Source organism: Anolis sagrei, chromosome 2, assembly GCF_037176765.1.
Source record: "Anolis sagrei isolate rAnoSag1 chromosome 2, rAnoSag1.mat, whole genome shotgun sequence".
In the NCBI taxonomy this organism is placed as follows: domain Eukaryota; kingdom Metazoa; phylum Chordata; class Lepidosauria; order Squamata; family Dactyloidae; genus Anolis; species Anolis sagrei.
The window spans coordinates 159,908,256-159,934,701 of NC_090022.1; the positions used below are offsets into that span (position 1 = coordinate 159,908,256).

Sequence of the window (26,446 nt, forward strand, 5' to 3'; positions counted from 1 at the left end):
ACAAAATCAATCCTCCCACAACCCCACTAGCATTTACATGTGGTTCCATTGGGTATTTGTGCCCAGTTTGGTCCAGTGAATGAAAATACATCTTGCATATCTGATATTTACATTATGATTTATAACAGTAGTACAATGGCTGTTATAGTCACGAAAACAATGTTATGGTTGGGGGTCACCACAACATGAGGAACTGTATTAAGGGGTCACGGCATTAGGAAGGTTGAGAACCACTGCTCTAGGAGATGGTGGTGAGGTATAAATAAAGTTTTTATTATTATTTATTATTAAACATTATTAAACCCTTCTAGTGTTTTCTGTTGGTCATAGTTCTGTGTGCCAAGATAGGTTCAGTTCCTTTGATGGTGGAGTTCAGAATGCTCTTTGATTGTAAGTGAACTATAAATCCCAGCAACTACAACTCCCAAATGACAAAATCAATTTTTTGAGTGATGTTCACTCCTTGGGTTAGTAGGTGTTTTGTCAATTCCCTCAGTGGTTTTTGAGTTCTGTTAATCCCACAAACGAACATTACATTTTTATTTATATAGATGTTAACTGTTTTTATGAATGTATGGCATCGAAGCGTGCCAATCCGTAACCAGCCTTGAGTCGCTGTATGGTTGAGAAAGGCAGGCTATAAATATTGTAAATAAATAAATAAATGATACTTGTGGCTTGCTTACCGTTTTAGGTTCTGGTAGTAGAGGACGTGGGTGGCATCAACATCTGGATCATTCCGAATGAGCCAGCTGCAGTTCATATCATAGCTGGGCACTGACTGGTAGCATTGCAGAACTATGGAGTCATCTTGATCAACTAGAAAGAGATAACATATTCCCAAATCAGTACCCAGACCATAGCAAGTTATGTTCTCTATATCAATTGGAAAGAATCAGAATTGACTGAATGTCAACATTCATATGCTTTTTTCACTGCAAAGTATGTAAGCTTGTAACCCACTCAAATTTAATCCTGTATGCTAGTGGTCACCTAATGAGTACCTGATGGAGCCAAAGTTTGACTAACAGAATTCAAGCTTGTAGCCCAAGCTCATTTGTTTTTAGAGCAGTTGCAGTGAAGAGCACACCACCAGGATGATATGTAACTCACATTAAACTAGATCAGTGGTTCTCAACCTGGGGGTCGGGACCCCTGGAGGAGTCGTGAGGGGGTGTCAGAGGGGTCGCCAAAGACCATCACAGACAGTATTTTCTGTTGGTCATGGGAGTTCTGTGTGGGAAGTTTGGCCTAATTCTATCGTTGCTGGACTTCTGAATGCTCTTTGTTTGTAGGTGAACTATAAATCCCAGCAACTACAACTCTCAAATGTCAAGGTCTATTTTCCTCGAACTTCACCAGTGTTCACATTTGGGCATATTGAATATTCGTGCCAAGTTTGATCCAGATCCATCATTGTTTGAATCCACAGTGCTCTCTGGGTGTAGGCAAACTACAACTCCCAGACTCAAGGTCAATGCCCACCAAACCCTTCCAGTATTTTCCGTTGGTCATAGGATAACTGTGTGCCAAGTTTGGTTCAATTCCATCGTTGGTAGAGTTCAGAATGCTCTTTGAATGTAGGTGAACTATAAATCCCAGCAACTACAACTCCCAAATGACAAAATCAATCCTCCCATAATACTCCAATAAGAATACATCCTGCATATCAGATGTTTACATAACAATTCATAACAGTTGCAAAATTATAATTATGAAGTAGCAATGAAAATAATTTAATGGCTGGGGGTCACCACAACATGAGGAACTGTATTAAGGGGTCGCGGCATTAGGAACGTTGAGAACCACTGAACTAGATGGTCTTATTTTCCATACTGGGTAAGTAACCCAGTGTCTTCTGGATGTTTTGGACTACAATCCCCATAGGTCCCCACAGCAGGACTAGTGGTTAGAGCAGGGGTCCTCAAACCTTTTAAACAAAGGGCCAAGTTACACTGGTGGAGGGCCAGATTATATTTTTTTTAAAAAAAATGAATGAATTCCTATACACACTGCACATATTTTATTTGTAGTGCAAAAAACACTTTAAAACAATATAATAATTCAATACAATAATAATAACAACAACAACAACACAATAATGAAGTCTGGAGAACAAGCCCTATGAGGATCAGCTTAAAGAGCTGGGCATGTTTAGTATAGAACGCACCGGGACTGTGGCGCAGCTGGCTGGGAGTCAGCTGCATTAGATCACTACTGACTGAAAGGTCATGAGTTTGAAGCCAGCCCAGGGCGGAGTGAGCTTCCAACCATTGTGTAGCTTGCTGTCGACCTTTACAGCCCGAAAGACAGTTGAATCTGTCAAGTAAGAAATTTAGGTACCGCTTATGCGGGGAAGCTAACTTAACTAAAAATCTCCAGCAAGCATGCAAAGAATGAGGAAGTACCCCATCAGTGTCACAAATGGATGGTAAAACGACAGCTCCCCTGGTGGCCAAATACCCTCATGAAGCTGGAATGTTAAATAGCCTCTGTGTGTCTGTCTATCTATGTTGTATGTCTATGGCATTGAATGTTTGCCATGTATATGTACATTGTAATTTGCCCTGAGTCCCCTGTGGGGTGAGAAGGGCGGAATATAAATGCAGTAAATAAATAAATAAATAAATAAATAAAATGAAGAACAATTTTAACAATTTTTAAATATCAACTGAATAGTATTTCAATGGGAAGTGTGGACCTGTTTTTGGCTGATGTTGTTGTGTGCTTTCAAGTCATTTCAGACTTCAGTTGACACTGAGTGAGGGCCGGGTAAATGACCTTGGAGGGCCGTATCCGGCCCCTGGGCCTTAGTTTGGGGACCCTTGCTGTAGGATCTTGAGAAAATGTTCACAGTGGCTCTTAAAAAAACAATTTGAAAGAGAAAACAACAGAGCTGATGCAGCAGAAACTGTGTACAGATGTTGCACTGGGCTTCTTTCAGTCTTGTGGTTATGCAAGGGTGTCTAGTCTGATTGACTGCCCTCCCCCCGGAACACACTCCGGATGCCAGTATCATCAGCAGATCAACCAAGTCCTAAAAGCATTAATGAAATGTTATTTCCATTAATGCTTTTTTAAAAAAAAGAGTGTGCTATGAGAGAGGGGGAAATGACTATCAGATCCCCCTGCCCTGGTAGGACTAAAAAGGTAAAGGTAGTCCCCTGACATTAAGTCCAGTCATGTCTGACTCTGGGATGTGGTGCTCATCTCCATTTCTAAGCCGAAGAGCCAGCGTTGTCCGTAGACCCCTCCAAGGTCATGTGGCCGGCATGACTGCATGTAGCGCCATTACCTTCCTGCCGGAGCAGTACCTATTGATCTACTCACATTTGCATGTTTTCGAACTGCTAGGTTGGCAGAAGCTAGGGCTGACAGCGGAAGCTCACGCCGCTCCCCGGAATCGAACCTGCGACCTTTCAATCAACAAGCTCAGTGCTTTAACCCACTGCGCCACCGGGGGCTGGTAGGACTACAAGCATTTAAAACTCATGTTACACCCTCTATATGGTATTTCTTTGTTTGATGCAGTAGACTACGGCAAGCAGGATTTGCCTCAAAGTACTTCATTGCAATTAAGACGTCATTTTAATTTTAAATCCCAAATGCTGATCAGAGTGACAGCCGAAATTGATTCCTGGCAAGGGTTGAATCCACCCTTGTGCCTGAATGCAGCAAGCTACCTGAGGGCCAAATGCAACACACACTGCTTATGTGGTTTTGTCTTCCAACACCTCACTATTGCTCTCCAGTATCCAAAACCTCATGGCAGATCCAGTTCTGTTATTATCAGTACACATGTGACGTTTGTACATCACATTAGTTGTGGGAGATGAAGTCCAAAACACCTGGAGGGCTGAAGTCTGCCCATGCCTGATGTTGACAAGCTGGAATGCGTCCAGAGAAAGGTGACTAAAATGATCAAGGGTCTGGAGAACAAGCCTGATGAGGAGCGGCTTAAAGAGCTGGGCATGTTTAGCCTGAAGAAGAGAAGGCTGAGAGGAGACATGATAGCCATGTATAAATATGTGAGAGGAAGTCACAGGGAGGAGCAGGCATGTAGGGGGGGGGCTTGAGGGGCTTCAGCCTCCCCCCCCCCCCGAAATTCTCATGGTGGTTCGCGAAAAGGCCTTACTGGTGCATTATTTAAAGTGTTATGTTTATTCATATCATGATCTGATCACCATACTCAATATATCCCATATGCATGGGGGTATTGGGGTAATGATACAAAAGGTTTGCTAGGCTAGACCCTCTTTCACTCAGACTCAGCCCCCCCCCCCCGAAACTCAGCCTCCCCGAAACCCCCCCTGAAAAAATTCAGCCCCCCCCCCCCCCCCCGAATCGAAATCCTGGCTACGGGCCTGGGGAGGAGGGAGCGAACTTGTTTTCTGATGCCCTGGATATTAGGACGCAGAACAATGGCTTCAAACTACAAGAAAGGAGATTCCATCTGAACATTAGGAAGAACTTCATGACCGTGAGAGCTGTTCAGCAGTGGAACTCTCTGCCCCGGAGTGTGGTGGAGCCTCCTTCTTTGGAAGCTTTTAAACAGAGGCTGGATGGCCATCTGTCGGGGGTGCTTTGAATGCAATTTTCCAGCTTCTTGGTAGAATGGGGTTGGACTGGATGGCCCACGAGGTCTCTCCCAACTGTGTGATTCTATGATCTACACCAAGGGTCCTCAAACTAAGGCCCGGGGGCCGGATACGGCCCTCCACGATCATTTAGCCGGCCCTCGCACATATCTTATTTGTAGTGCAAAAAAACCCACTTAAAACAATACAATAATTAAAATGAAGAACAAATTTAACAAATAATAATAATACTTTATTTATTCCGTTCTATCTCCCCAACGGACTCAGGGCGGATTCCAAACATAAAAAGCAAACATTCAATGCCTGAATACAACAACAATGCATCCATGCTAACAAAATTTATACAACCCAACATATAAATACGAATTATAACTTAACAAACTAAAATTAGATAAAAGCACCGCCTGTTAAACTTATTAGTATTTCAATGGTAAGTGTGAGCCTGCTTTTGGCTGATGAGATAGGAATGTTGTTGTTGTTGTTGTTGTCGTGTGCTTTCAAGTAGTTTTAGACTTAGGTTGACCCTGAGCGAGGGCTGGGTAAATGACCTTGGAGGGCCGTATCTGGCTCTCGGGCCTTAGTTTGGGGACCCCTGGAGTACCCGGTGGCGCAGCGGGTTAAATCGCTAACCTGCTGAACTTGCCAACCGAAAGGTTGGTGGTTTGAATCAGGGGAGCAGGGTGAGCTCCCACTGTTAGCCCCAGCTTCTGCCAACCTAGCAGTTCGAAAACATGCAAATGTGAGTAGATCCTTCTGCGGGAAGGTAACAGTGCTCCATGCAGTCATGCTGGCCACATGACTTTGGAGGCGTCTACAGACAATGCCAGCTCTTCAGCTTAGGAATAGAGATAAGCACCAGCCCCAAGAGTCAGACTCGGTTAGACTTAATGTCAAGGGGAATACTTTACCTTTACCTACGAGGTTGATGGGATGAGCACAGTTTTTGAATATTTGGTGGAATGATAAAGACATGTGTGTTTGGTCATCAAACATTGTAAAACTTCCACATTTCAGTAGTATTGCTTATTTCACAGAGGTTCAGAGGTTACATTAGTGTGACATGTGCTGATGCCGACACACTAATGTGTTGCAATACACAGTTTAGAAAACTCTGACCTACAGGATAGACGTAACTGGATGGACACCCAGAAGAGCCTTCTTCAGGAATGGCCTAACACACAACTCATTCAAAATATCTCCCTCCCACCAGTTAAAGCAGAATTAACTGTTTCTAGGACCTCTTTCTTCACTAGAAAGAAATGTTAAAATAAACAAGTGGTAAACCATACTGCTTGCTACCACTTTCTTGCATTTCCTCTTTATACAGCTCTGAGAAGTTTCAAGAACTGTCTCAGAGTCTGTACTCAATGTCTTGCTATCTTTCTCACCACAGTCCCCAACCAACTAGGTGCCTCAAACTACTCCACTTCCTTCCTCTCAACACCAAAAAGGACTTTTTGTCCCTAGGACTTACAGACCATCCATTTGCTGCAACCCAACTTTCTCACTAGCCTTTTCAAATGTTTGCTCTTATTACCTAATCTTTCCTCAGATACTTATTTTACACTAATTTGCTAACTTAGCTACACTTCGCAGTGGAACATGGACATACCTATCCTTCAAACCCCGCTCCCTGGGCCTTCCCACTCCATTACGCTCATTGCTTTGCATAGATATTTGTTGTTGTTCATATATGTAATTTCTTTATGTTGTGGGTAAACGATATTTCTTGCTGTTTCTTTATCAGTGTTGATGTAGAGATTGTCTGGTTTGCCTATTCTGGAACAGGCAACATGCAAATTGTCCTTCTGTAGGAGTCCCTTTCAAATCTATGATACTATATCTGTGTGTGTGTGTGTGAATCATATATATCTACATCTATGACTGGATGGCTCTTTGTCAGGAGGGCTTTGATTATGTTATCTCACCCTGGTGAAAGGAGTTGGACTGGATAGCCTTAAGTATTTTCTGTTGGTCATGGGGGTTCTGTGTGGGAAGTTGTTGGTTGGGTTCAGAATGCTCTTTAATTGTAGGTGAACTATAAATCCCAGTAACTACAACTCCCAAATGTCAAGGTCTATTTCCTCTGAACTCCATCTGTGTTCATATTTGGGCATATGGAATATTCATGCCAAGTTTGGTCTAGATCCATAATTCTTTGAGTCCACAGTGCCCTCTGGATGTAGGTGAACGACAACTCCCAAGCTCAAGGTCAATGCTCACCAAACCCTTCTAGTGTTTTCTGTTAGTCATGGGAGTCCTGTGTGCCACGTGTGGTTCAATTCCATCGTTGGTGAAGTTTAAAGTGCTCTTTAATTGTAGGTGAACTATAAATCCCAGCAACTACAACTCCCAAATGTCAAGGTCTATTTTCCCCAAACTCCACCAGTATTCACATTTGGGCATATTGAGTATTTGTGCCAAGTTTGGTCCGTCATTGTTTGAGTTCACAGTGCTCTCTGGATGTAGGTGAACTACAACTCCTAAACTCAAGGTCAATGCCAACCAAACCCTTCTAGTGTTTTCTGTTGACCATGGGAGTCCTGTGTGCCACGTTTGGTTCAATTCCATTGTTGTTGGAGTTTAGAATGCTCTTTGATTGTAGGTGAACTATAAAGCCCAGCAACTACAACTCCCAAATGACAAAATTGGTTTTTTTAGTGATGGTCACTCCTTGGGTTAGTAGTTGTCTTGTGGCCAAATTTGGCGGCAATTCGTCTAGTGGTTTTTGAGTAATGTTAATCCCACAAATGAACATTATTTTTTTATTTGTATAGATGGACCTTCTTTCCTACTGTTATTTGTAACGGACTCTGCAGTGTTAATTTGAACAATTGGCTATTTTAGAGATTAGTTACACACATCTATATAATATTTATATCCTAATTTTTTGTTTATCTAAGGACATCTTGAGGGCCACATGCTTCTCATCTCATTCTATCCTAATTATTCTAATTTCTCTCACAACAAGCTTAGAAGAATCTTAGAATCATTCTATGCAATGCCTCTTATACCAGCTTAAGTGGTACCAGAGGTCTCATGCACACAAACTTTTTTTCATGCACAAAACTATTTAAAATGTTGGGTATACAATTAACTTTATATGAAACTTAAGTGCATTTCATATTCACTCTTATATCCCATCTCCAAGTATGCAAGCATTCCAAAATACAAAATGCAGAACATTTCCCATGCATTTCAGATAAAGGATATTCCATCTCTTTTTCTGCTCTAACAATCAGGTAGCAACACTCTCACCCTGTTGACAACGGTTTCTCACTATTTCTTGTATTCTAAGACTAGTGGTGCAGCGGGTTAAACCACTGAGCTGCTGAACGTGCTGACCGAAAGGTTGGTGATTTGAATCTGGGGAGCGGGGTGAGCTCCCGCTGTTAGCCCCAGCTTCTGCCAATCTAGCAGTTCAAAAATATGCAAGTGTGAGTAGATCAATAGGTACTGCTTCTGCGGGAAGGTAACAGTGCTCCATGCAGTCATATTGGCCGCATGACCTTGGAGGTGTCTACAAACAATGCTGGCTCTTCGGCTTAGAAATGGAGATGGGCACCATACCCCAGATTTGGACACGACTATACTTAATGTCAGGGGAAACCTTTACCTTTACTTTAAGACTCAACACATTTAGGATGGAGCCACAGTACAGGTTACATACTAGAAATATCTCCTCCAAGTCCCTAACTTCATATGCCACTAGATCCTCCAAGCCCATGACTCCACTGAGAGCTAAAGTACTGGACAGTTCTCGAGGAGACACAGATTCAAATCTCAATTTGTTTATGAAGCTTACTGAGTGACCTGTGATAGAAAACATTCACTTCTTGACCTTTGGTCAGTTGGAATCCCTCGGACAAATCTACTTCACAGGATTGATATGAAGACAAAGATAAGACATGATGGCACAGGTTCACAGCTTGGGGAGTCCTCCTGGACTCATCACTGAGCCTGGAATCCCAGGTTGCAGCGGTGGCCAGGGCAGCTTTCGCACAATTAAAACTTGTGCACCAGCTGCACCCATACCTTGGGAAATCAGACTTGGCCACAATGGTTCACGCTCTCATTACATCTAGGATAGACTACTGCAACGCATTCTACATGGGGTTGCCTTTGAAGACTGCTCAGAACCTTCAAATAGTCCAACGAGAGGCAGCCAGGTTAATAACTGGGTGGCATACAGGGAGCATACAACTCCACTGGCTGCCAGTTTGCTACTGGGCACAATTCAAAGTACTGGCTTTGGCCTATAAAGCCCTAAACGGCCCCAGCTCAATTTACCTGTCCGAACACATCTCTCCCTATGAACCATCACGGAGATTAAGATCCTCTGGGGAGGCCCCATTTTCCATCCCACCATTGTCACAGGCACGATTGGCGAGGATGAGAGACAGGGCCTTCTCGGTGATTGCTCCCCGGCTATGGAACTCCCTTCCTGGTGAGATCAGGTTGGCCCCCTCCCTCCTGTCCTTTAGAAGGATGGTAAAAACTTGGCTGTGGGACCAAGCTTCTGGGACAGGGCAATAAAGCAGCAATAGGAAAGATGACAGGGCCAATTGGATTTGACATGGATGAGTAAGACAGTTTTAAATGGTGTATCTTAATATTTTGATAAATGTTTTTTTATGTTTATATAAGAATTTGTGTCCTGGCATTGAATGTTTGCCGTGTATATGCTGTGCTCTGCCCTGAGTCCCCTCCGAGGTAAGAAAGGCGGGATATAAATGTTTTAAATAATAATAAATTCATATGTATTATCTTGTGCTCCTTGGAAGAAGCACTGGAAAATAAAAAACTGAAAAGAAATATACAACATGTTTTGATATTTTCCAAAAAGGGCATTAATCTCAGAGCCATTGACAAAACCCTCATTGACTACCACAATACACAGATTTAGCAGTCGAAATGCTTTACCCAGTCCCATTCATGTCGGGACTGGGTGCATACATCTACAATCTTGGAATTATCAACTGAGTAGAAAATGAACATTCCTTACTATGCACATAATGCCAATTATGAAGCTGCTCTCTCAGAAGCAAGGTGTATTTTATGTGGCAAGTATCCCATACAGCATGGTCCTGGTTAGCAAAGGTTAATTGAATGTATTGTCGAAGGCTTTCATGGCCGGAATCACTGGGTTGTTGTAGGTTTTTTCGGGCTATATGGCCATATTCTAGAGGCATTCTCTCTCCTGACGTTTCACCTGCATCTATGGCAAGCATCCATAGATGCAGGCGAAACGTCAGGAGGGAATGCCTCTAGAACATGGCCATATAGCCTGACAAAACCTACAACAACCCAGTTAGTTGAATGGTTGGAGGCTAGCTGGCACTGCTTGCAGTGGTGCTCTCAAGTCATCATGCTCCTTTTGTCAGGAGAGGAAAAGGGAAGTAGTTTGGTTTATACAGGCAGTGACCTAGATGTGTGTGAAATACCAGAGCAGTACATGGAACCAGTTCCCATGAAGCTGTGGGAATCTTCCAGTCTGTAGCCCAAAGTTCAGCAATAGAATATGGGAGAGAGGTCCTTTTGGGCGAAGTGATGAGCGCTGATCCCTTACCTTCTCTCAAGCCGAAAACTTTCAATGCGAGAAGTAACAACCATGCCATACTCAGTTTATTTCCCATGGCACCTGCAACGTCCTGCATGAAAAGACAGAGAGGGATAGAACAGTGGATAAAGCCAAATAACATTGAATTCCATGCCCATACATTCCTTATTATTAGATTGCCAATCCCCACTGAATTTGACCCTGGTACAATGAGGTCAATGTAATGTGGAAACTCAAGTTGGAAACTCTATTGAGTGTTCAGAGGTTGTCCTTGGGCCAGTCATCTCTCAGCCTGATCTACTTCAAGTGGTTTGAGAATAAATCAAGTGGAGAGAGAAGACCATCATGTATCCTACTTTGGAATAAAGGTGGGCATATAAATAACACACACACACACACACAAAAAAAAACAAATCACCGAACCCGTGGAAAGACTTGCTTCTTGCATCACAGAAAAGGGCTAGTGGAGAGTTGCAGTGCCCTATTTATGATTTGTCGAGGATAATTATAACATAAATCATGGTTAGCAAAAGTACTTCAGGTTGTCATTGGTTTAGATTTTGGTCAGGAGCTAATCCTTAACAAGGTTATTCAAAGAATCCTTTTTTTTAGCTGGTTGCATTCAAGAGTTTGGACAAATAACTTCGTTTTTTAAACTGCTGGCTATGCTGTACAGTAACCAAGCTCCATGCAATCATGCCAGCCGCATGACCTTGGAGGTGTCTACGGACAACACCGGCTCTTTGGCTTAGAAATGGAGATGAGCACCAACCCCCAGAGCCGGACACAACTAGACTTAATGTCAGAGGAAAACCTTTACCTTTATACTAGACTGTAGGGGTCCCCAAACTAAGGCCTGCAGGCTGGATGGAGCCCCCAAAGGCTATTACCTTTACCCCCGCCCTTCAGATGTAGGGCCACTCTAAACCTGAAACAACTTGAAGGCACACAACAATTCCAAAGAACTTGACTATCTCATCAGCCAAAAGCAGGGCCACACTTCCTACTGAAATACTGATAAGTTCATGTTGGTGAAAATTGTTCCTCATTTTAAACATTTTGAACTACAGATAAGACATGTGCAGCGTGCATAGGGATGTGTTCATGTTCTTTTTTTCAAACTATAGTCCACCACCCCAAAAGCCTGAGGGACTGTGAACTGGACATGGGTTTAAACAGTTTGAGGACTCCTATGTGTGTGTTTGGAAGCTGCAATCCAAAAAGTATCTTTTCCAAACTTTTATCACACTGACAAACAAGTGAACAGGTCATTTGCACCAGAAATTGTCAGTTCAATGTGGCTCTTTCCATGCATGCTTCTGTGGATTAACCTTGGCCATAAGCAGCATGCTTTTGGCTTCCTGAATCTGGGATTTTTGGGTCTTGTGTTTCACTGTTTTACCATGGACTCCTGTTTGATCATTGCCTAAAGGATTATGCTCCATGTTTTTGCCTATGGATCTTGGGAACTGTTTTACATTTAACCTTTGTCTTTGGAACTTTGCATTGCTTCCTCTATGTTTTGACTTTGCTTTTTCTCAATAAACTACAAAATCTACAGCTCTGGTGTGGTGGTGTTTGGTAGCAAGGTGAAACCTACACTGAGTTGCAACAATGGCCATGTTCTAGAGGCAGTCTCTCCTGACGTTTCACCTCCATCTATGGCAAGCATCCTCAGAGGTTGTGAGACCTCACAACCTCTGAGGATGCTTGCCATAGATGCAGGTGAAACGTCAGGAGAGAATGCCTCTAGAACAGGGGTCATCAAATTTTTTAAAGAGAGGGCCAGGCTACAGTCCCTCAAACTGTTGGAGGGCCAGATTATAACTCGAAAAAACCATGAATTAATTCCTATACACACTGCACATACCTTATTTGTAGTGCAAAAAACACTTTAAAACAAAAGAAGAACAATTTTCAGAAATATAAACTTATTAGTATTTCAATGGGAAGTGTGGGCCTGCTTTTGGCTGATGTGATAGGATTGTTGTTGCTGTTGTTGTGTGCTTTCAAGTCATTTCAGACTTAGGTTGACCCTGAGCAAGGGCCGGGTAAATGACCTTGGATGGCCGTATTCGGCCCTCGGGCCTTAGTTTGAGGACCCCTGCTCTAGAACATGGCCATATAGCCCGAAAAAACCTACAACAACCCTATATGTTTTTGGGGTTTTTTTTGTTGTGTCAGGAGCGACTTGAGAAATTGCAAGTCACTTCTGGTGTGAGAGAATTGGCCGTCTGCAATGACATTGCCTAGGGGACGCCCGGCTGAATTGATGTTTTTATCATCCTTGTGGGAGGCTTCTCTCATGTCCCCACATGAAGAGCTGAAGCTGATAGAGGGAGCTCATCCGCCTCTCCCTGGATTCGAACCTGTGACCTGTCGGTCTTCAGTCCTGCCAGCACAGGGATTTAACCCACTGCGCCACCGGGGGCTCCTATCCTATATGTTGATTGATGCATTTGTATTGCATTTAATTTTGTATTGTTTCAAATACAATATTTGATTTTTTATGAGCGTTGGACTATGTTTTTTAATCCCTGCTTGCCATGAAAACTCACTGGGTGACCCTAGGCAGTCGCAATCTCTCAGCCTCAAAGAAAAGGCAACAAATAAAGCATGCCAAGAAAATCTCGTGAAAGAATCAGCTAAGAATCGCCATCAGTCTGAAATAACTTGAAGGCACACAGCAAAAACAATTTTAGATGGGCAAAAGAAAACAAAAAAGAAAAAAAGAAAAGAAAAGAAAGGCAGGGCAACTGTCTCAGAGCGATCTCACTACTATTGCTCTACATTAGCCTGACCACCCACTCACTTCCTTTACTTTCTGTGACCTTTCTACAATTATGTCACCAACCAACAATGTATGTCTTCAGCAACATACACAGGCAGTTTTATCTGTGCCTGCATTCCCCAATTTATCTCACTTTGGGCTTCTCTGATTGTAACAATATACTTCCTAGGCAGGAAAAATAAACACAATTATCTTTAACTATTGATAGTTAAAATCATACACAAGTAAAAATAATGTTGAGAGTCAAAGAGTTAGGAAGTAAAAGTAAGCAATAACATAAACATAATCTTGCAAGTGGGAAGACATGTCTGTTATGTCTGTAGTTGTAGTTATTAGGTTTTAGTTATGTACACTGTATGCTGTCAATATACATTTAGTTTGCTTGTTGTTTGTATATTCTGATATACCTATATCGAATTCCTGTATACAAGCAGTCTTAAGTTACAAACATCCAACTTACAAATAACTCCAAGTTAAAAACAGAGGCGAGACAACAGGAAGTGAGAGGAAATCTACTAGGCCTGGTCAATCAATGGTTCTAAAGTACTTACAAAACTAAAGTTCTGGTGGTGAAAACTCTCAAAATTTCATTTTAAACTAGCGATCCCCTGCCACGCGTTGCTGTGGCCCAGTCTGGTGATCTGGAAAATAAAGTAATGAGAAAGTGTTGGTTTCTAATATATGCAATTTCTTTATGCTTGTGGGTAAACAGTATTTCTTGCTGTTTCTTTGTCAGTGTTGATGTGGAGAGTGTCTGGTTTGCCCACCCTGGAACATGCAACATATCATTGTCCTTCTTTAAGGGTCCCTTTCAAATCTATGACACTATATGTAGATAATCTGGGATCAGATCCTGAGATATAAGGCCAGTGTAGAGGGGGCCTGTGGGAGCGTGAATCCTAGAATCATAGAATTGGAAGAGACCTCATGGGCCATCCGGTCCAACCCCCTGCCAAGAAGCAGGAAATTGCATTCAAAGCACCCCTGACAGATGGCCATCCAGCCTCTGTTTAAAAGTTTCCAAAGAGGGAGCCTCCACCACACTCCAAGGCAGAGAGTTCCACTGCTGAACGGCTCTCACAGTCAGGAAGTTCTTCCTCATGTTCAGATAGAATCTCCTTTCTTGTAGTTTGAAGCCATTGCTCTGTGTCCTAGTCTCCAGGGAAGCAGAAAACAAGCTTGCTATCATGTCTCCTTTCAGCCTTCTCTTCGTCAGGCTAAACATGTCCAGCTCTTTAAGCCGCTCCTCATAGGGCTTGTTCTCCAGACCCTTGATCATTTTAGTCACCCTCCTCTGGACACATTCCAGCTGTGTCAATATCTCTCTTGAATTGTGGTGCCCAGAATTGGACACAATATTCCAGGTGTGGTCTAACCAAGGCAGAATAGAGAGGTAGCATGACTTCCCTAGACAATGCCTGGCTCAAGAGCAGTATGTGTGAAAAAGATCTTGGGGTCCTCATGGACAACAAGTTAAACATGAGCCAACAATGTGATGTGGTGGCAAAAAAAGCCAATGGGATTTTGGGCTGCATCAATAGGAGCATAGTGTCTTGATCAGGGGTCCTCAAACTAAGGCACGGGGGCCGGATACGGCCCTCCAAGGTCATTTACCCGGCCCTCGCTTGGGGTCAACCTAAGTCTGAAATGACTTGAAATCACACAACAACAACAACAACAACAACCCTATCTCATCAGCTAAAAGCAGGCCCATACCTCCCACTGAAATGCTAATAAGATTATATTTGTTAAAATTGTTCTTTATTTTAATTATTGTATTGTTTTTAAATGTTTTTGCACTACAAATAAGATATGTGCAGTGTGCATAGGAATTTGTTCATTTTTTTTCCAAATTATAATCCGGCCCCCCAACCGTTTGAGGGACTGTGACATGGCCCTCTGTTTACAAAGTTTGAGGACCCCTGGTCTAGACCTAGGGAAGTCATGCTACCCCTCTATTCTGCTTTGGTTGGACCACACCTGGAATATTGTGTCCAATTCTGGGCACCACAATTGAAGAGAGATATTGACAAGCTGGAATGTGTCCAGAGGAGGGCGACTAAAATGAGGATCCCTGGCTTTGGGTTGCATCTACCCCAAGGATCCTCAAACTGTTCACGGTCTCTCAGGCCCCAGCAGGGCCGCAGCCAGAAAAAAATTTCGGGAGGGGTTGAAATTTTCAGGGGGGGGGGGGGTGAAAATTTCGCAGGGGTGTTGAAACCTGCCTCCTAGCTCACGCTGAAGCAAAGAGGACAGCAGGGGGCAGAGCAGCCTTCAGTAGCCTGCAGCTCCACCCCTGTCAACCACCTCCACCAAGTCTGGCCTCCTTAATGAGAGCATTCACCCCCCCCCCCCCAACTTGGTTGCTTCACTACTGTTCTGTCGCGCGCTGGGCCTGTAAATAATTGTCTTTAGGACAGGACGTGCAATCTTTGCCCAGTGAGAAGCCAGGGGGCCTAAAGAGAAGTTCTCCACCACAAAGAGTCTTTAGATGGCTTGAGAAGTACAACAAAGTCTTTTATTGAGGAACAATCAAACAGAAACTTCTCTTGTCTTCAGTAAAGTTAAGCAAATGATTCCAAGCTTTTAGGCAACTGGTGAATTCCTAATCTTGCCCACGAAGGACAGACAACTGTCTTCAATAACTTCTTCTTTAAAGGAAAATCACTGTTTTAACTTCTCCCAGGTTGACTGTAATCTAACCCTTACTTATGTGGGCTCTGCTACCGGGTTGAACTGCATCCCAAATGCCGAGTGGACCTACCAGCAAGGCAGTAGATGTTCTCCAGCTGGAGTTCTTTGATCTTTAGGGCTGTTTTCCTGGAAATTCTTTGGAGACTCTTAAGACCTTTCTCCCCCGGAAGGTCTTAAGGGTTGAAGCTTTTGTACAGGGGAAGCTTGCACACATCCTATACATAAGCTTACCTTGCTGAGACTAACTAAAAATGGCTCCCTTCCCTTCCCAATTGCCCTGAGCAAGGGGTGGGACCAAAACTTAACGATGATGGACAGGAGACTTGTCCTATGACTGCAACCAAAGAAGCCACCTATCTGCATAGTCCCTGAAACCTAGGACTGCAAGCAAACATGTAATACAAAGCAAATAAAGTTGGAGCTCCTGGTACAGCTGTACCAGAACAACTACATCGCCTATTGCTGCAAGTAATGACAGTGTGAATAAATTGCTAATATTTGCTTGAGATAGTGCTTGTAGTTCTGGAGGGACTTTTGATTTTTTGCATCTCATAGACTTAGCACGGGGATTTAGTTCACCAGTTAAAATTCATGAGTAAACCAGTTTGTTTTTTTAAAAAAAAATCTGAAACATTTCGGGGGGGGTTGAACCCCTAACCCCCCCCCCCCCCTTCGCTACGGGCCTGGGCCTCAGATACACTGGCCATATATCCCAGGATCTGATCCTAGATTATCTATGTATCCTGCTGTGTTTTGTCCTGCATCCACACCTGCCTTCCTTCCCGAGTCCAACTTTACTGGATCTACACTGCCCTATATCCCAAAGTGGGAGCCCCCAGTGGCGCAGTGGGTTAAAGCACTGAGCTGCTAAGCTTGTTGATCGAAAGGTCGCAGGTTCGATTCTGGGGAGCGGCGTGAGCTTCCACTGTCAGCCCCAGCTTCTGCCAACCTAGCAGTTCGAAAACATGCAAATGTGAGTAGATCAATAGGTACCGCTCTGGCGGGAAGGTAACGGCGCTCCATGCAGTCATGCCGGCCACATGACCTTGGAGGTGTCTATGGACAACGCTGGCTCTTTGGCTTAGAAATGGAGATGAGCACCACACCCCAGAGTCAGACATGACTGGACTTAATGTCAGACATGACTGGACAATGTTTACCTTTATATCCCAAAGTATCTGCTTTGAACTGAATTATATGAACCTACACTGCCAAAGAAGATAGGAGAAGGAGATAACCTGGGACATTGGGCAGCGCAGATCCAGCCAAAGAGAGAGAGCCAAGCAAGCCACCCTCCTTGCCCAGAACCCAGAGCTGGAGGGTCCCTGGGACAAACTTCTCCTACCTTTTTGGAGAAGCCTTTCTCGCACTTACCCTGCAGAGGGTCTTAAGGGGAATCGGCGATCACTCCCTTTGGGCTCCCAAATCCAAGGCGGAGAGGAGGAGGAGGAGGAGAGGAGGAGGAGGAGGAGGAGGAGGATGAGGAGGGCTAGAGGAGGCAGGCTCCGATCCGCCCTGCCTCTGCCTGATGACTGCTTCCCATCTGCTGTGCCCCCGCCCTCCCCTTTTGCAGCGGTACCGGCTTTCGCACTCACCCCGCCTTTCTATTCTGCCTTTCAATAAACACATCCAATGTGAGGCGAGCGCAGAGAGAGCACGGGTGACTCATTCCTCCGGGGTGACTTCCCCCTTCCCACGCGCGGGTGGCGGGAAGGGGAGGTAAACCAAGCCTACTCTGGGGCCAGGTGGCTTCCTGGCCCGGTCAAAAAGGGTCAGGGGAAGAAGGGCCATCCACACTGAAGAAGTGATGATGCACACGCAGGCTGCTTTCCTTGCAATGGCTGGGATGCTCTAGCAACCCGGAAGTTGCCGTTTTTGGTGATAGTATCATACATCGGGTTGTTGTAGGTTTTTTCGGGCTGTATGGCCATGGTCTAGAGGCATTCTCTCCTGACGTTTGGCCTGCATCTATGGCAAGCATCCTCAGAGGTAGTGAGGTCTGTTGGAACTAGGAAAAAGGGTTTATATATCTGTGGAATGACCAAGGTGAGACGAAGGACTCTTGTCTGCTGGAGCTAGGTGTGAATGTTTCAACTGACCACCTTGATTAGCATATAATTGCCTGACAGTGCCTGAAGCAAACTTTTGTTGAGAGTTGATTAGATGTCCTTGTTTATTTCCTCTCTGTTGTTGTGCTGTTGTAATTTTAGAGGTTTTTTTCAATACTGGTAGCCAGATTAGCAATTATATGCTAATCAAGGTGGTCATTTGAAACATTCACACCTAGCTCCAGCAGACAAGAGTCCTTTGTCCCACCTTGGTCATTCCACAGATATATAAACAGTTTTTCCTAGTTCCAACAGATCTCACTACCTCTGAGGATGCGTGCCATACATGCAGGCGAAACTTCAGGAGAGAATGCCTCTAGACCATATCTGTGGAATGACCAGGCTGAGACAAAGGACTCTTGTCTGCTGGAGCTAGGTGTGAATGTTTCAACTGACCACCTTGATTAGCATACAATGGCCTGACTGTGCCTGGGGCAAACTTTTGTTGAGAGGTAATTAGATGTCCCTGCTTGCTTCCTCTCTGTTGTTGTGCTGTTGCAAAAGTTTGCTCCAGGCACACTCCTGACGCTTCGCCTGCATCTATGGCAAGCATCCTCAGAGGTAGTGAAGTCTGTTGGAACTAGAAAAAAGGGTTTATATATCTGTGGAATGACCAGGGTGAGACAAAGGACTCTTGTCTGCTGGAGCTAGGTGTGAATGTTTCAAATGACCACCTGGATTAGCATATAATTGCTAATCTGTCTACCAGTATTAAAAAACTCTAAAATTACAACAGCACAACAACAGAGAGGAAACAGACAAGGACATCTAATCACCTCTCAACAAAAGTTTGCTCCAGGCACTGTCAGGCAATTATATGCTAATCAAGGTGGTCAGTTGAAACATTCACACCTAGCTCCAGCAGACAAGAGTCCTTTGTCCCACCCTGGTCATTCCACAGATATATAAACCCTGGACCATTCTCACAATCACCATGTCAGACTACACAGAGAAGCCACTAAAATCCACAAGCATGTGAACAATTTCAACAGAAAGGAGGAAACCATGAAAATCAACAAAATCTGGCTACCAGTATTAAAAAACTCTAAATTTACAACAGCAAAACAACAGAGAGGAAGCAAACAAGGACATCTAATCACCTCTCAACAAAAGATTGCCCCAGGCACTGCCAGGCCATCAAATGCTAATCAAAGTGATCAGTTGAAACATTCACACCTAGCTCCAGCAGACAAGAGTCCTTTGTCCCACCCTGGTCATTCCACAGATATATAAACCCCTTTTTTCCTAGTTCCAACAGACCTCACTACCTCTGAGGATGCTTGCCATAGATGCAGGCAAAACATCAGGAGAGAATGCCTCTAGACCAGGAGTCCTCAAACTTTTTATACAGAGGACCAGGTCACAGTCCCTCAAACTATTAGAGGGCCGGATTAGAATTTGGAAAAAAAATGAATGAATTTCTATGCACACTGCACATATCTTATTTGTAGTGCAAAAAACACTTTAAAACAATACAATATTTAAAATGAAGAACAATTTTAACAAATATAAATTTATTAGTATTTTAAAGGGAAGTGTGGGCCTGCTTTTGGCTGATGAGATAGGATTGTTGTTGTTGTTTCTTGTTGTGTGCTTTCAAGTCATTATACAGACTTAGGTTGTCCCTGAGCAAGGGCCAGGTAAATGACCTTGGAGGGCCACATCCGGCCTCCGGGCCTTAGTTTGAGGGCCCCTGCTCTAGACCATGTCTATGCAGCCCGAAAAAACCTACAACAACCCAGTGATTCCAGCCATGAAAGCCTTCGACAATAGCTGGTATGATATATCCTTTGTAGTTAAAGGTGGCGGACATCCATCCAGTCGGTGAAAACAAGACCTGGGGCTGGCTGTAGTTCAGATCATGAACTTCTTATTGCTCAATCTATATAAATAAAAATGTAATGTTCATTTGTGGGATTAACAGAACTCAAAAATCACTGGACGAATTGACACCAAATTTGGACACAAGACACCTAACAACCCAATGTATGTCCTTCACTAAAAAAAAAAAAAATGATTTCGTCATTTGGGAGTTGTAGTTGCTGGGATTTATAGTTCACCTACAATCAAAGAGAATCCTGAACTCCACCAATGATGGAATTGGACCAAACTTAGCACACAGGGCTCCCATGACCAACAGAAAAAACTGGAAGGGTTTGGTGGACATTGACCTTGAGTTTGGGAATTGTAGTTCGCCCACATCCAGAGAGCACTGTAGAGTCAAACAATGATGGATCTGGACCAAACTTGGCAGAAACACTCAATATGCCCAAATATGTACACAGATGAAGTTTGGGGGGAAATAGACCTTGATATTTGGGAGTTGTAGTTACTTGGATTTATAGTTCACCTACAATCAAAGAGCATCCTGAACCCCACCAACGATAGAACTGGGCCAAACTTCCCACACAGAACCCCCATGTGGGCCACAGCAATGAGTGGCGGGGGACAGCTAGTCTATATAAATAAAAATGTAATGTTCGTTTGTGGGATTAACAGAACTCAAAAACCAGTGGGCCAATTGACACCAAATTTGGACAGCATACACCTAACAACCCAATGTATGTCCTTCACTCAAAAAATTTTGCTTCTGAAATTTGGGAGTTGCAGTTGCTTGGATTTATAGTTTACCTACAATCAAAGAGCATTCTGAACTCCACCAATGAAAGAATTCAACCAAACATGGCATACAGGACTTCCATGACCAACAGAACACACTGGAAGGGTTTGGTGGACATTGACCTTGAGTTTGGGAGTTGTAGTTCACCTACATCCAGAGAGCACTGTGGACTCAAACAATGATGGATCTGGACCAAACTTGGCACAAGCACTCAAATACGCCCAAATATGAACACATCGAGTTTGGGGGTTAATAGACCTTGACATTTGAGAGTTGTAGTCACTGGGATTCACAGTTCACCTACAATAAAAGAGCATTCTGAACCCCACGAACGACAGAATTGCGGCAAACTTCCCACACTGAAACCCCATGACCAACAGAAAATACTTAAGGCCATCCAGTCCAACTCCCTTCGTCAGGGCAAGAAAATCCAATCAAAGCCCTCCTGACAAAGAGCCATCCAGCCATAGATATAGACGGACAGACAGACAGACAGACAGACAGACAGACAGACAGACAGATAGATATGATTCACACACACAGAGATATAGTATCATAGATTTGAAAGGGACCCTTAAAGAAGGACAATGATATCTTGCATGTTCCAGGGTAGACAATCTCCACATCAACACTGACAAAGAAACAGCAAGAAATACTGTTTACCCACAAGCAAATTACATATATTAGAAACCAACACTTTCTCATTATTTTATTTTCCAGATCACCAGACTGGGCCACAGCAACTCGTGGCAGGGGACAGCTAGGATATATATATATATATATATATATATATATATACATACACACACACACACACACACACACACACACACACACACATTTTTCCTAGCTCATTTCTAACACTATCTGCTATCTCGCTTTTTGCATTTCGGGCTCCTGCACTTTGGAAATATATATTTTTATTTTTGAGAATATACTTTAAAAGGAAAACAGCTGATTGTCAAACTGAGCCTTTGGCTGCTGCGCTGCTCCTGTTGTCGCTGCTTCCTCATCCTTCTGGAATCCCAGGACCCGGGGACTTGATGTGGTCATCCCATGAGGCCATCGGGGAGTGGATCTGCCACCTGGTTCCAGACCTTGGAGGGAATTGTAGTTCTCCAAGGACCAAAGGATAAGCTTCAGCCCCAGCAATGCAGAGCTTCCTATCTTGGCTCAGTGGAATCGCCCAGCCTCTCTTTATGATTTTTTAAAAACCTTTTTGCCACACATCAAGGACTTTTTTCCCCCTTCATGGACATACTAGGACGTGGAACAATGGCTTCAAACTACAAGAAAGGAGATTCCATCTGTGAGAGCTGTTCAGCAGTGGAACTCTCTGCCCCGGAGTGTGGTGGAGGCTCCTTCTTTGGAGCTTTTAAAGAGAGGCTGGATGGACATCTGTCAAGGGTGTTTTGAATGCAATTTTCCTGCTTCTTGGCAGGGGGTTGGACTGGATGGCCCATGAGGTCTCTTCCAACTCTAGGATTCTATGATTCTATCTAAACCCACACTGGCATATATCCCGTTCAAAGCAGAAAATGGGAGGTTTCATTCCATTGTGTGGAAGGGGCCTCGATTGCCCAGGCTCAATGCAATATGCAAACCCTATATTGCAGAATATCAAGGCAGATAATTCACAATATCTGCTTTGAACTGGGTTATCTGAAGCCCCTTCCACACAACTGAATAAAATCCCACATTTTCTACTTTGAACTGAGTTATACATTTTAGTTCTCTTATTGTTTATATTTGAAAATGGAATTCTGTTACATTACTGACTAATTTGTTATAATGTCTTTATTATTACTTTTATGTAGATGTTGATACATATTTTTAATTTGGGTAATTCTAGTGATTTTGGTTTGTTAATACGTTATAGCATTGAATATTTGCCACTACTTGTTGTGAGATAGGGTACGATATAAATAAAGTTTTGTTATTATTAACTAAAATGATCAAAGAGTCGGAGACCATGAAACCCTATGAGAAGCGTCTTAAAGAACTGGGTATGTTTAGCCTGCAGAAGAGAAGGTTTGAGAGGAGACATGATAGCCATGTATAATTATATGAAATGGTGTCATAAGGAAGAGGAAGCAAGCTTGTTTTCTGCTGCCCTGGACACTAGGACTCAGAGCATTGGGTTCAAATTACAGGAAAAGAGATTCCACCTGAACATTCGGAAGAACCTCATGACTGTAAGAGCTGTTCAACAGTGGAACTCTCTGTCTTGGAGTATGGTGGAAGTGTCTTCTTTGGAAGCTTTTAAACAGAGCCTGGATGGCCATCTGTCAGAGGTACTTTGATTGTGCTTTTCCTGCATGGCAGATTGGAGTTGGACTAGATAGCCCATGTGAACTCTTCCAACTCTATTATTCAATGATTCTAGGACCCCTTCCACACAGCTGTATAAAATCCCACATTATCTGCTTTGAAGTGGTTATATGACTCAGGGCCGTACCACACAGCCATATAACCAGAATATCAAGGCAGAAAATCCACATTATCTGCTTTGAACTGGATTATCTGAATCTACATTGCCAGGTAATCCAGTTCAAAGCAGATAATCTGGATTTTATTCAGCTGTGTAGAAGAAGCCTGTAATGATTATTGATTACAGTGGCCATCTCTACATCTTGGAAGTAGTGAATTCCACAATGAGGTATTATTAATGTTGTTATTATTATTATTATTATTATTATTATTATTATTATTATTTCTACTTGCGTCTTGAAGCGGGAGTTCTACCTGGCATGGTTGTACTTGCCAATGTTGAACTTATCTGGTTGTGTATGCAGAGGCGGCCCTTGGTAATTTTCAATGGTAAGCAAACAGTATTTTGGCGACACCCCCCCCCCCCCCCCCCAACCAATCACTGATATATATTTTCTGTTTGTCGTGGGAGTTCTGTGTGCCATATTTGGTTGAATTCCATCATTGGTGGAGTTCAGAATGCTCCTTGATTGTAGGTGAACTATACATCCCAGTAACTACAACTCACATATGTCAAGGTCTATTTTCCCCCTTAAGAGCGCCCCTGGGCAAAATCAACCATACTGCAAATGCTTACTTTGCGTAATGGGTTGAGACGCCCCTGTGTGTATGCTATAGAGGAAGTCAGTCACAGCTTGACTAAGGTGAACTGTGACATTTTGGTTACTGAAGTGGAAACTCCAGATTTAACTTCTATTCCCCACCCCTCACCTTCACTAATTAGTATTTTGTTGCTACCCTTTTGCAAATCATTTTAGTTGGGAATGCACAAAACAAACTGCCCCGTTGTTCAGATTGTGACTTGCACTTTTTGTCCTTCATGGCACCCTAGATCTATATGTGTACCTCACTTTTCTTTGTGATCCAGATATAATCACCCAAGATATAATCACTGAGGTTTGACAGGCTATATCTTTTGGTGAGCCTTGCCCAGTTTGGTGCCCTCCAGAGGTGTTGGATTACAACTCCCATCCCCTGGAATCAGGCCTGTAGCGAGGGGGGGGGGGGTTAGGGGTTCAACCCCCCCCCCAAATGTTTCAGATTTTTTTTAAAAAAAACCAGTTTACTCAGGAATTTTAACAGGTTAAGCAAATCCCCATGCTAAGTCTATGAGATGCAAAAAAATTAAGAGTCCCTCCAGAACTGCAAGCACTATCTCAGGGAAATATTTATTTATTTATTTACTATTTGAACTTATATGCCGCCACTCCCCTGGGGCTCAGAGCGGCTTACAAGAACAGGCTAAAATCGAACACAATATAAAAACAATTTAAAACAATTTAAAAACAGCAATATCAGAGATCAAAGGCTCGTCGAAACAGATATGTCTTACATGCCTTGCGGAAAGCTGATAAGTCCCGCAAGGCACGGACTTCAGGTGGCAGAGTATTCCAGAGTGATGGTGCCACTGCTGTAAAGGCTCTGCGTCTGGTTGCTGTTAGATGCAGGGTCTTGACACTGCGAATTTCCAATAGATCTTGGTCCTCAGAACAGAGGGATCTCTGGGGTTAGTGGGGGGTGAGGCGGTCCCTCAGGTACATCGGCCCCAGACCATGCAAGGCCTTAAATATTGACAATTTATTAACACTGTCATTACTTTCAGCAATAGCCGATGTAGTGAAGCAACCAAGTTGGGTGTGTGTGTGTTGAATGCTCTCATTAAGGAGGCCAGACTTGGTGGAGGTGGTTGACGGGCGGAGCTGCAGGCTATTGAAGGCTGCTCTGCCCCCTGCTGTGCTCTTTGCTTTAGCGTGAACTAGAAGGCAGATTTCAACCCCCTCCCACCCCCATGTGTGAAATTTTCTAACCCCCCCCCCCCCCCCGCGCAAATTTCAACCCCTCCCGAAAATTTTTTCTGGCTACGGCCCTGCCTGGAATTGTGGAGGTTGTTGTCCGGTATGTCTGGAGGGAACTGTTTTTGGGGAAGGTCTGCATAGACAGACTCCCCATTTGGATAGGCTTGTGAAATATTAATGCCATAACATGTGGTCTTTATAAGATCATCACAAGTATGCCTTGGAAGATAGTGGAGTCTAACACAAGTGTTACAAACAAACACAGGTAGTAAAACTCAGATGTCTCACTTCTTTATTGCAAAGCATGTGGGAGGGAGAGCATTTGTAGTGGAAATATGTAGAGTGTGGGGAGATAGTGCTTATATTTGCCTGCTTACAAATTTTCCACGAATAAACACCTCACCGCTTTCTGAGAGCTGTGAATCAACCACAGAGCTGCTTTTCTCACCTGCAGAGCTCTAAAATAGGCTTCTGGTGTCAACATCTGGCTTCTTAGAGGTGAAGGTAAAGTGGTTGACAGGGGAAGTGGCCATTTTTCTCCTCCCAGAACCTATTGTCTTATGGTGAAGAAACTGGCCATTTGGCTTTGAATGAGTAGAGTAGACAGACAGCATTTAGCTTTGCAAGATCTACAGGCAGTCCCTAAGTTATGAACACAATAGGTTCTGTTGTTTTGTTCTTAAGTTGAATTTGTGTGCAAGCCAGAGCATGTACATTTTTAAGGGTTACTCCAAAAAAATAGCTTTTGATAGCTTAGAGAAGGGTGGTGTTTGTTTTGATGTCTGTGCCCCTCTTCAGAAGATTTCACTCCACTTTCTGTCCTCGTGATCATTGAATTTTGACAAAACCGGCTTGTTGTGGAAACAAGGATTAGTGATAAAGCTTCTGCCTTGATATTCTGAGCCCTGAGATCCACCAGTTGGGAGTCAGGTACAAAAACATGAAACCTATCTGAAAGAAAATATATATTCTGTGGGCCTTTCCACACAGCCCTATATCCCAGAATATCAAAGCAGAAAATCCCACAAATTTCTGCTTTGAACTGGGTAGCTAAGTCCACACTCAGATAATGTGGGATTTCCTGCATTGATATTCTGGGATATAGGGCTGTGTGGGAGGGCCTTAGGTGCTTACTTACTTACTTACTTACTTAGGCGATCCCTTGTAGGATGATCCCCCGAGGATGATGCTCCTCCAAGGTCAGTGTTCTGGTGGTGGGTCCGTAGGTGACTATGGAGCCCTATTCTTGATCTACATTTTCTCCCGCAGTGAAGGCATTGGTTTCCAGGTGGAAGGGGGGGTCCCAGTCTGGGTTGGCTTGGTGTGCCTTCCTCTTGGCACGTTTCTCTCTTTCACCCTCCATTCATGCCACTTCAAATTCTGCAGCACTGCTGGTCACAGCTGACTTCCATCTGGAGCGCTCAAGGGCCAGGGCTTCCCAGTTCTCAGTGTCTATGACAGAGTTTTTAATGTTGACTTTGAGCCCATCTTTAAATCTCTTTTCCTGTCCTCCAACATTCCGTTTTTCATTCGTGAGTTTGGAGTAGAGCAACTGCTTTGGGAGACAGCGGTCGGGCATCCGGACAATGTGGCTGGTCCAGAAGAGTTGATGACAGAGGACCATCGCTTCAATGCTGGTGGTCTTTGCTTCTTCCAGCATGCTGACGTTTGTCCGCCTGTCTTCCCAAAAGATGTGCAGGATTTTTCGGAGGCAGCGCTGATGAAATCATTCCAGGAGTTGCATGTGAAGTCTGTAGACTGTCCACATCTTACAAGCAACTTGGAAGGC

The 26,446-nt window shown here is 43.6% G+C and overlaps 1 protein-coding gene across 2 annotated transcripts in view; it reads right to left on the reverse strand.

Annotated features, from left to right (window-relative positions):
* Window positions 1-17,083, reverse strand: part of IL27RA (interleukin 27 receptor subunit alpha) — a 48,387-nt gene extending 31,304 nt beyond the window's left edge. The window contains exons 1-4 of one of the 2 annotated variants that reach the window (XM_067463994.1): window positions 17,018-17,083; window positions 13,501-13,590; window positions 10,168-10,249; window positions 687-819 (exon numbers count right to left, since the gene is read on the reverse strand). In XM_067463994.1, coding sequence (XP_067320095.1) covers window positions 687-819; window positions 10,168-10,234 — 200 coding nt within the window. In that variant the 5' untranslated portion in view covers window positions 10,235-10,249; window positions 13,501-13,590; window positions 17,018-17,083. The remainder of the gene's footprint in view (window positions 1-686; window positions 820-10,167; window positions 10,250-13,500; window positions 13,591-17,017) is intronic. The other variant, XM_067463995.1, reaches the window with a different exon arrangement.
* Between the last annotated feature and the right edge of the window lie 9,363 nt (window positions 17,084-26,446).